The sequence below is a fragment of the Rhinolophus sinicus genome, chromosome 2, assembly GCF_057876585.1.
Source record: "Rhinolophus sinicus isolate RSI-liver-muscle chromosome 2, RSI-T2T, whole genome shotgun sequence".
NCBI classification, from domain to species: domain Eukaryota; kingdom Metazoa; phylum Chordata; class Mammalia; order Chiroptera; family Rhinolophidae; genus Rhinolophus; species Rhinolophus sinicus.
The window spans coordinates 17,682,446-17,694,530 of NC_142502.1; the positions used below are offsets into that span (position 1 = coordinate 17,682,446).

Here is a 12,085-nt window from a genome sequence, read left to right on the forward strand (position 1 = left end):
TACAGCCAAGAAGAGCCTAAGGAGATATGATAACCAAACATAGTGAGGTATCCATTGTATGGCATCTCGGAAAAGAAAAAAAGGGGCATTAGATTAAAATTAACCAAATCTGAATAAAATACATTCTTTAATTATTAATAATGTGTCAATATGGTTCATTAATTGTTAACAAATATACTAACTAATCTAGCATATTAATAATAGAGAAACTGATTGTGGGCTATACAGAATCTCTGTACTATCCTCACAATTTTTCTGTAAATCTAAAACTATTCTTAAAAAGTGTATTTTAAAAAGTCAAGGCACAAATAATCCTAAGAACAAATAATCCTAAAATTTATATGGAACCATAAAAGACCCTGAATAGCCATGGCAATCTTGAGAAATACGAACAAAGTGGGAGGTATCACGATACCTGACATCAAATCATTCAAGGCTATAGTAATCAAAACAGCACGGTACTGGCATAAAAACAGACACATATATCAATGGAACAGAATAGAGTCCAGAAATAAATCTATCCCTATTTGGTCATTTAATTTGTGACAATGAAAGCAAGAATTTACATTGGGGTGAAGACATTCTATTTAATAAATGGTGCTGGGAAACTGGACAGATACATGCAAAAAAATGCAACTGGACCACCTTCTTTGCCATATAGAAGGATAAGTTAAAAATGGATTAAAGACTTAAATGTAAGACCCGAAACCATAAAACTCCCAGAAGAAAATATAGGAAGTAAATTCGCAGACATTACCCTTAGTAATATTTTTACTGATATATTCCATCGGGCAAGGGGGAAAAAAAGAAAAAAATAAACGTGGGACTACATCAAACCAAAAAGTTATTTCACAGAAAAGGAAATCATCAGTAAAACAAAAAAAAAAAAAACATCTTACTGAATGGGAGAAGATATTTGCCAATGATATTTCTGATAAGGAGTTAACATCCAAAATTTATTTAAAAAACTCATACAACTCAACACCAATAAAACAAACAACTGAATTAAAAAATGGGCAGAGGACGTGAAGAGACATTTCTCTAAAGAGGACACATAGATGGCCAGTAGACATGAAACGATGCTCAACCTCACTAATCATTAGAGAAATGCAAATAAAAACCACAATGAGATACCACCTCACTCCTCTCAGAATGGCTACCATCAATAAATCAATAAACAAGTGCTGGTGAGGATGTGGAGAAAAGGGATCCCTCGTGCACTGTTGGTGGGATTGCAGATTGGTATAGCCACTATGGAAATCAGGATGGAGGTTCCTCAAAAAAAATAAAAATAGAACTAACTATGACCCAGAAATTCCACTCCTGGGTATTTATCCAAAGAAATAACGTTTGGCTTTTTAAAAAAATGTTTGGCTTTTATCCATGAGATGCAGGGCCCTTTCATATTTCAAAGGGCCTAGATACAGGGAGGGGTGGAAAATTGTGAAGTCTTTCACAAGCTCTAATTAATAGTACTAACATCTTGATTGAAGGCAAATAATATTCTCCAGGAGTACATATTGATATGTAGGCCAAATTTCCAACGGCAAAGAGAAATTATTACCTAAATAAATTGGATCTTATCTCAGTTTATAGACAATCTTAATCTGGATCAAATGTTAATAGAACCAATGTTATCCAACCTTATATAATAAGTTAATTCAAAATGGAAAGTCCATAAAGTTTGAACCTTAATAGTGAGGCAAATACATTATAAAAATTAGTACCAATCTAAAAATTGTAAATTGCCATTTCCAAGCTACTGGGGCAAGAGTACCCATGCTTAGAGGTGTTGAAATTTTGTTGTATCAGACTAGCTGTCACTATCTGACAAATCCTGAGCTTTGGGTGAACGTTACAGATATTATCCAAATTCTTTCATTATGTCTTGGATAATAACAAAAAATAAATACATACCAGATTTTAAAAGGCATTGTGCCCGTCTATTCCCAGTTGGTACAATAAATAAGGGGAAAATATAAAATGACTATAAAGTCACTGGATTGTGAAAAAGGCTGGTGAAGACAGAGTGAAGCTGCTAAACTCATACAATTAATATACTGTTAGTCTCAGCAAATCTTAATACAACCATATTACAAGACAATGGTAATATATGTTTTTAAGAAACCCAAAAATGGTCGTGTTCTTAGATCAATAATGATATATTTAGGAGTCTCTAGGGAGGAAACAGCCCAAAAATAGTAATAAAAACAACCACGAAAATTCTGTACCATATTCAGTGTTTTCTTATAAGAAGGAAATTGGAAGCAACCTAAATGTACAACAAGGTAAGAAAGGCAGGAAATATAGCATTTTCATTCTGTAGAATATTATGGAACTATTAAAATGGAGTTTGTAAGGGCCATGCAGCAACATCAAAAAAATAAAGTATAATCGTAAGTGAAAACAAGATACAGAATATATGCACCCTATGATTATAACTATGAAAACAAAATGAATAAAAATAACAGAGAATTTCATGCAGTGCTGGTAGGAGTTGTCTTTTGGAACTCCTTATTTTTAAAACCTTAGAACTGTTTATATCTTTTGATTGAGTCATTCAGCTTCTGGAAATATATCTTAAGAAAATTATCTGAAATGCAAAAAACTAAAGGTTTAGGAAGAAGACTGTTACTGTCTCACAGGAGCTGCTTTCTTTCTATAATTCATGAACAACTGAAAACAGTCTAGATGTGTAGGAAGAATGAAATGGTTAAATAAATTATAGCTTATCTGTTAGTGGAATGTTATGCCCTTTTCTAAGAATGAAAGATTCTAATGACAAAGAAAAATTTTAAACTGTATGAAAATAAAAAAAAATAAAAAAACACCACAAATTTGACACGTATTTAGTAGAAATATATAAAATATTTACAGTGATTATCAGTGGTTGCATAAAGGCACTTCCGAAATGCTCTTCATCTTTATTATGCTTTTCTATATTTCCAATTTGTACATGTTAAAGCATAGTAAGTATTAATTGCTCTGATAATTAGACAAAATTATAAAAACCTATATGGCAAAAAATGAAATATCCATATTTACACTGTATAAGGGTGATTAATTAAGTGTTGTGTACTTGTTTTTTCTAGTTTTCACATCCTGGGCTGTAGTTATATTAAATTTATCATTTCAAAAACTATAAATTTTAATGAGGTTGCCCATTTCATAACTTATTTACTCTCTGGTAAGACATAACACTTATAACAACACTTTACCTTTATGTAAGAATTTACAGGTTGCAAAGTATTTTACTCATATTATTTCACTCGATTCTCACATCACCCGTGTGAAGTAGAAATTAATATGTTACAGTTGCAGACATTGAGCCTTAGATGTGAAGTGAGGTCCGCCAAGTCATGTGGTAGGTACCTAACTGATCCAGTGTGGGACCCAGTGGTTGAATTTCCAAATGCAATAGTCTCTCAGCTCCCATCAAATCTTTCTGGCAATTCTCATCAGGAAAGATGAGAATTGCAAATATGACACGAATGCTGTAAGCAACTAAGACATTTACTGGAACAGAGTGACTTTGATTTGCTTTATACCTACTCTTTTCACTATCCTGATGATGATAAATGTTTTAGAAGTTAGGCTTTGATGCTTCCGTTAGTGCTTTTCCAACACATCTGCAAAGCCTCAATATTCTCAACTAATTAAGCAGTGATGTAGACTTTGCATGAAGTACTTTTTAATTAGCCACAGTGATTCTCAAATCATTCAGCCTGGATTCAATACTCTTAATAGTCAAATTGACAATCTAGTGCACATGGAGTTTTTATTTAAATAGTGACATCTGAGATTAAGTTAAATAAAGGTTTCTGTGGACACTAACTGCCATATCAAAACTTTCCAAACCACCCCTAGTGACCCAATTAGAAGAGATCAAAGTGAGTGACAGAAACAGTAGCTATCTATTGTATGGAAAGGTTAATTCTACTTTATCGCACTGATTTTCATAAATATGGCTGCATATTCATTTGAAGATTATACAATTTATTTATATTCAAGGATCTCAACTAGATAAGAATGATAGATAAAGTGAAAGTTTATATTGCTCTTCAACAACATGGAAGCCTATTTTGCAGCACTGAAGAGCAGGGTGAGTTTACGAGAACGTATGTATACACACATAGATAGCATAGACCAACTGCCAATGATAAAATTCTAGGATTTCCATGGCAGTAAAGATCAAAAAATTTCATGAATTAATTCCAAGTAAACAAGTTAAAGAAGCTTTCTGCCTTCCTTAGAAAGAAGAACCGAGAAAAATATTTGCTGAAACTTGACTCCAGAATGGAATGCAAACATAAACATGTTTATTCAGGGTTGTAATTACATGAGAAGCTCTTAAAAGTACCTTTGAGCATCAAGCATAATATAGGAACAATTTATAAATTGGAACACTGCTATTTTTTGCTATGAATGTTAACCAAGTTCAGACTTTAACCTTGACATTTGCATGTACTGTGACATGCAATGTTATTATTAAACGTGGCCACAGAGTTCCACTTTTGTTTGAGAACTCAGGTCACAAAATATTATCCTGGAAATTCTTACACAAAGAAATTCAAGCATGTTTAGTGATCAGTTTTCTGAGTTTTTCTAATGAACCACAATGACAACGTGACACGGATAGTGGCATCACTAGTAGGCATCTCAAAGTTGTCTGAAATCTAGCTCCTGCTCCTTCCCCAGCCTGCTTTTCCTAGAGTCTTCCCCACCTCAGGAAATAGTGACACCTTCTTTCCAGGTGTTCAGACCAAAGTCATTCTTGACGATTCTGTCAGCAAATCCCCTCACATTCAAAATAATATATTCAGAATTCAACCACTTCTCTCCACCGGGGTTGTGACTACCATTGCCCCATCCACCACACTCTCACCTGTATTACAGCAGCCTTCTCACTGCTCTGCTTCCTTCTGCCTTTTCCCATTCTGTCAAAGCTTAAAAACTGTATCAAGAGTGGTTCTGTTCAGAAAAAGTAAGGCAATCCTGCTGCTGCTGTACTTGAACTTCCCAGTGGTTTCCATGTCACTCAGAACAAAGCCAGAGTCCTCACTAAGGCGTTAAGTCCTGCACGATATGCATGCTCGCCTGTGTTCCTCTCTGACTGACCTCCGACCCTTCTAGCATTCATTGCTCCGGCATTCTGGGCTCCTTACTGGTCTTCCACTAAGCCAGGCAGGCTGACCCCTCTTTTTATTCCCTAGCCAGTCCCTCTGGAATGCCCACCCCCAATGTTTGCACAGCTCACTTTCTCATAGCCTCCACACCTTTACTCAAATGTCACCTTCTCAGTGAGGCTTTCTCCTACCTTTCTCTTTTAAACTGCAAATCCTCTATCCCGTCATTTCCTGTCCCCATTCTTCACTTTCTCTGATGCTCTTAGGACTCACTAAATAAGAATATATTTTTGCTTAATTTATTTTTGTTTATTGTTTATTTCCCTGCACTAGAATGTAAGGTTATTGATAGCAGTTCTTTTCCTCCTTTGTTTTCTGCTGTATTTCCATCTCCTAGAATAAAGCATTGCACATAGTAGGTGCTCAGTAAATTTTGTTGAATGTTGAATGACTAAAATATATTTTGTTTACTAAATAATTGTCCTTAACTTTTAGTGTAAAGACAGTCAAACTCATCAACTCCCTACACTAAAAGAATATACATTAACTGATTAGTTCAACACCAAAACATGACAGATTCCAGAGATCCACGCTGTACAGAGTTCTATGAGTGTTGCAAGAGCTCTCTATCTTCCAACATCTTACATTTTAAGAAAGAAAACAAAATTATTAGGAAACGATTAGAGAACAATAAAAGGTAACATAACACTAAATGCTAAGTCCAAAAGGAGCCAAGCACAGTGGTGTTAAGAGATGCATGTTCTACTTCTGCTGCTGCCATTGGACCCAAGGAAACTGCTGCCCCTCTACCCCCAATCTCTTCATTTTGCAAATGAGGCAAAATCACTAGGCTCATTAGAGTGTTTAATTTCTGTCGGTCTCTTATTTGGGAGACAGGAGAAGTCAGTTGAGATTCCTAGGTGACAGAGATGGTAGCTAATTGTCGCTTACGCCCCACACAGCCCCACTCCCATGGCTCTCAACCTCCTAAGAAGCCATACTGTGGAAGTTCTAAAAATCTTGATTGATTGAAGACAGATCCACACCAGGCAATTTCTCAGTGAACTCTGCTGACCCTTACCAAGTCAGACATATGTCACTGCATTTAAATATCTTGGTATTTTAAATAATTATCTAACATCAATGTGTGAATATTATTAAAACTAAAAGTATTTTATGTAATTAGCCATCACCTTACCTTGTCTTATAAAAACTCACTGTCTTTGGCTTTTATTTATCTATATTATCTACATGAGGTGTTTGAATTTCTCAAAGGGACTACAAATGTCTCTAGGTCGAGAGTCATGAGTTATATATTTCCCTGTCCCCAACTCCCCCCCTTTTTGCTGTAATACAGTGTTTTATATATGTGAATTATATGAATAAATAGGTCCTAGACTTTTCTAAATAATATCTGCTCAGCCTAGTTACACAAAATATGAGAACCTGCCACACAACTGTGCTATAAATCTAGTCATGGATACAGGACTTAATGCCTGCCCGTCATGCATGGACAGCTGGCTTTGAATGGCACCATGGTAGACCAACAATGATCTATCTGCAGCATGGGAAATACTGAGAAAGGCCAGGGGACAGCAATGGCTCTATGCAGTAATGATAATACTCATAAAACTAGCATGTTAAGAAGCCTAGATTAAGTCATTACTGGCAGAGGACATCCTGTGAAGCTCGCCAACCCCCTGAAAGATCTAGACAATATGCTAGTCAGCAATGCTTGGGAAACATCTGATCACTGGAATCATCATTCCTTTTTATGGATGACAGTGCAGAGTTCCCTGCCATCTATGCCCACATACACCCATGTGGATGGAATGGCCCTAGGTGACATTATCCCATCTCCTCCTGACTTGTATATTGAGGCAAGCAAATCATAAAGAAGAAAAAGCCATCAAACCAGTGTTTCTGTGGCTAACATCTCAGAAACATGCCTGCAATAAAATCTCTTCCCTTTGGTTTGAAAACTAGATACCTGAATTCTCAGTTTGCTTTTCCTTTACTGATGCCACTATCTCTTCTGATCACTTGCTCCACCAGAGACCAGAGCAGTCTTTCCAGAAAAAAGAAACGTGAATCCCTGGGGCAATACCTACTCCCCTCCTCATTGTACTTATTCTTAAATAAAGATGGCCATTTAGTCTTTGCATCCCCAGCCTTTGCACCTTCTACTCTCATTCAGCAAGCGGCAGTGGGGCTGGAGGAGGCGAGCAAACCTCTGAGGCATGATTTTTGTGAACACCAGTTACCTGTGCAGATTCTTTTGAAGTTGGGATTTTCCAGAGGGTGTCCCGGGAGGCGGCACTGGAACCGATGCTGCCAGAACTCAGGGAACCAGGGATTCCTCGTATTAGTGTCCAGCCTTAGTCTCAGGAAATAATCATCAAAGGACCTGACCTCTGGAGACTGTAGCTTTATCGTGATTCCCCCGTTGGCTTCCACCTCATAACCTTCAATGACTTCATCTCTGTCTGCCCATCCATCACTAAAAAACATCAGGGGCCAGGGTGGGGAGAGAGAAAGACAAACATCTCACAAATCGAGCTCAGAATTACGTAGGAATGAAGCAATTCAGCAAGGCTAAGGTCTATTTTCAGCCATCATTGCTCCCCATCAATGACTGTTTTCTTTTTCTTTTCTTTCTTTTGTATTTTCTTTTCTTTTCTTTTTTTTTTTTTTGTGCAGAGGAGAAAGTTGTGAAATCCTAATATCCTGTTTGTGTTTCACAGTAAGGGAAGTGATGATGAAGATGAAGATATTAACAATTACAATAACTAACATTTATTGAGCAATTTTTAGCCATCTGATTCTATGCTACTCAACTTTGACTGAGTCAGAAGATGTTCTAGAATCTTGGGGGAGCCGGGATATGGACCAGGCAGCCTGGCTCTCAAGTCCAGAGCTCTTTACAACTAGACCACAAAGCCCATCAGGTCCCATCAAAATCAGAAGAAAACAAGACTCAGGCACTCAGGGTGTTCCTTCCCAATGAGAGCTCTGCAAGCTTTCAGCGTTGCAATCAAGACCATTATATAAGCTGCATTACATGGGGTAGAGCACGGATTTAGCTCAGAAACATGACAACCACAGATTTTGCTCCTGGACATTGTTCAAATTTGCATTGCTTAGAAGTGACCAGATGCTTTTTCCCCTCTTCTAATGTTATTTCAAAATAACAGCATTAAAAGAAAACAATACCATTCCCCCAAATAATCTTGCTCACTAAATGGGAATTCACTGATATTTTATTCAGTGGGTTTGAATTTTTTTAATTTGGTCTCCTCTAGCACATGAGCTTCTGCCATGAGGGGTGCAACTCCAATTTAATTCACGTGGACATACATATACGCTAGGCCAAGCCTCATGTGAGTGGCTGTGATTCCTTTCCAAGAGGGTGTCCAAGAAAAATGGCACTGGACAGTTAAATAGGCAAAACAGATTTTATTGAAGAGTATTTCAATAGACCAGACACTGAACCCAATCCTCTGAAACAAAAAGTGGGAGGGATTTTAAATGCTGGGATGAGCTAGTGAGAAAGTGCTAGAGGACATTAAGGGATTTGGTCAATGTGATGAAGCCATCTGCATTTGATAATTGTCACTTATCTAAGTTAGATTCCCGCTTTCCCACAGAGACTGGGGGATGAGGGTTTGCTATCACTCTTGATTACGTTTCATAGGGATGGCTCCCAGGTGCCTGAGAAAGAAATTTCTGTTCTAAAACTTGGCAAAGGCTGGGAGCAAATTTATATCTCAAAGGGACAAAGAAAGAATTTATAATGGCATGTTTTTTAAAGTAACGGCTCTAAGAAAAGAGAAATCCTTCCTTCCTTCAGCATTTACCTATCACCCTCTATGTGTCAGATTCTCTACAATGCTCAGGATTCAGTGGAGAATGAGGCATGCTATTCTTTGCTCTTATAGTGTTACAGACTTGTGGGGGAAACAGACACTAAATAAGAATTACAGATGCTATGAAGGTAAAGAAGGGACCAGTACTATAAGGAGGAGGGGTTTGGGGGTTTACCTTAGTCAGGTGTGTATGTGCATATGTGAGGGTAGGTGGGACAGGGGTGATCAGAAATGGCTTTCCTAAGATAGTGGTGTCTGATCTTAGACCCAAAGGATTATTCAGGTGAAAAGTTGAAGAGGGATTGATGTGGAAGGTTCCTGGTAGATCATCTAACATAGGAAAGAGTATGGCTCATTCAAGGAATTTAGAGAGTCAGTAGGGCTGGAGCATTGAGAGAACTGTGGCAGGAGATGGGGGTGGAGGTATAAATTCTAGCCTAGGAACTGTTAGCCTAGAGACCACAGGAAGTTCTCGAAGTACTGTAAGTCTATTACCACAAGGCTACTCAGCTCTGCTCCCTCGTGATAAATGACTTGAGTATTTTTCTGGCAAGCCCTTCTCTACTCACCATCACCGATATGATGACCAGTCAAACTGATTAAAGAAAATAAAATGATGGACTAATTTATCTTTCGATACGCTCAGTCTACTGAAAAAAAGCTCAAACTAGTTTAACTAGATTTATTCGCATTTATATCATAGCAATCAATTTAAAGACCTGAGCTATATAATTCATGTCATGCTGAAAAAAAAAAGGGTAAAAATAAAACCAGTTAGGCTCTTAAGAAATTCTTCCTGTGAGTATATATTTAAAATCAAAATGACATAACTTGAAAAAAGAATTACTTTTTGACATAAAGTTTAGGCCTGGACTGTGTTTCTCTCCAAGGTTTAATATTATGTGAGACTTACGTGTGTGCAGTCTGAACAAGAAACCCAAAATTTTTTAAAATGTATGAAATGACTTACATTTATTTGTATTAAAAAAAAAAAAAAAAAAAGAAAAAAAGGAAAAAAAACACTCTCAGCTTACGAAAGCAAATATCATACGTTGGGGCTAGAAGCAGAGAAAGCGTGACCTCTTGCCTTTTTTCCCAGCAACACAGAGAAACGCATCATAGGCCTAAACCTTCATCGATGACTACAGACAATTTGAAGTCAGAAGGTTTCGTGATGTGGAGCCCTAAATCCCTTTTGCCGGTTGGTCAAAGCCCCTCGTCCTCACTGTAGATAAGCCGCTTCCAGAAATTTGAGTTGGTATTAAATCCAAGAGGTCACAAAATCAAGGAGAACCAGATGTGCTAGAGAAAATGTTCAACTGGGATTCCTTGGCAAATATCTTTTGAAGTGTTAATGGCTAAAGTTTTGTTTAAGATCTTAAATCTATCACAGGTAAGGTGTTAGGAAAGGCTAACAAATAAAAAGTGGCTGAAAAACATCCGCAAAGCAACTCCTAGTTTTCATATATGTAAACTGTTTTGTCTGTATACCAGTTGTGTTATGCATTTACAGGGAATGTTAAAGGATTTTCACTGTTTAGTTTTATAGGCATATTGATTCTGCTTTGGTGAATTCCCCAGAAAACAGACTTGCAAACAGGGAGCCGGCAGCTTGCCTGATAACCTGTGTAAGTTTTTCTTTTTGTTGTTGATGGTGACAGTGGTGTGACTGAGCTGGTGCCGACCTGCAGCCACCTGTTCACCCCAGGGCCTGGAGTGCATCCCGCTGAGCTGGTGCTGACCAGCCTCAGAAGTGCTGAACTCTCTACAAGGCACGTTCACGGCCTGGCGCAGCTTCTGCTGCTCCATCTGTCTCCCAGTTATGAGCTCTTTTTCCTATCTGGGGTCTGGAAATAAAACTGCATCATGTGGGTGAGCAGGGGGAACATTTCACAGAAAGCTACCTGTCCTAACTATTCCTCACAAATGTACAGTAATCTTTACACGGAGCCATTCTTTCACGAGGCTGTCCTTCTCTTCCCACAAAATCATTCCCTAGAAAAATTTCACAATCCAACTTGAATAATAAGATTTTTTTCTACTTCATAAATTCTGATATTAACAACAGGAAATATTATTTCTTATTCTACCAATCATAACTTGACAAGAGCTACATGAGTGTTATTTTTGCATTGTATCAGTAAAAAATAATTTAATAAGCAGATCGATAGCAAAAGAAAAAATCCCAGAAATACAATAGTCTTCATTTTAAAAATTGTTCAAAAACATTTTAGTAAAACCAGTTTACATTCAATTAAAATACTTAAGTCTAGGGAATAAAGCAATTTGATTTGTGTTATGAGTTCAAGTAATTTTGCGTACCTGATAATAAAACTATAATTCTTTAAAACTATTCACAGATTATATTATCATCAGAGATACAACAAAAGCATAATAAAAACACTATTTTCAAAAATATATGTGAACAAGCACAAAATTCTATAAATTGCAATGCTAATCATATTTACAAAGGTTGAAGAAATGTAGCATAATGTAATTCAAATCAGGTGATGTCAATTGTGGGAAATTTTCTGGAGGTCATAGCAACTTTTTCAATAATAATTTAGACTGGCTCTACTCATTCAACATTTATTCACTAAGAATGTTGCATGAGTGAGGTATTTTGCTGACTGCTCTACATACATTGCTAAAAAGTATAGGCAAGGCTCCCGCCCTCAAGGCAATTACAAAAGTGGAGAAGACTGGCCTTGAATACACAATAGCCACAGGGCATTGCAAAGACTGAAAGGAAAGGAAGACGGCTTCAGGAGCACAGAGCAAGGCCAAGGGATCACGTCAAGGGAGATTCTGCCCAAGGAGAAGCAACATCTGAGACTTAAAGGATGAGTTCAGGTTACACAGGTAAAAGGGGAGATGGAAAAGGGACCAGCTAAAGAAGGGACAAAAGTTTCAAATGACAGCAAGGCATTCACTTTACTTAACAGTGTGCAAGGTCCAGAATGCAAGACAAGCTCAGGCAAGATCTAGAAGAACCTTAATATCCTTGTTAATTAAGGGGTTTGGATTTTATTTTTATGGTGGTGAGAAACTACTCAGATTTTAAGCAGGGATAGGATATGATTAGATTTTTTT

General features: G+C 37.2%; 1 protein-coding gene across 6 annotated transcripts in view; it reads right to left on the reverse strand.

Annotated features, from left to right (window-relative positions):
• Positions 1 to 12,085, reverse strand: part of GRM1 (glutamate metabotropic receptor 1) — a 336,860-nt gene that overhangs the window by 88,763 nt on the left and 236,012 nt on the right. For all 6 annotated transcript variants that reach the window (XM_019744493.3, XM_019744494.3, XM_074333687.2 and 3 more), the window contains exon 4: positions 7,391 to 7,626. In XM_019744493.3, the coding sequence (XP_019600052.3) occupies positions 7,391 to 7,626 (236 nt within the window). The remainder of the gene's footprint in view (positions 1 to 7,390; positions 7,627 to 12,085) is intronic.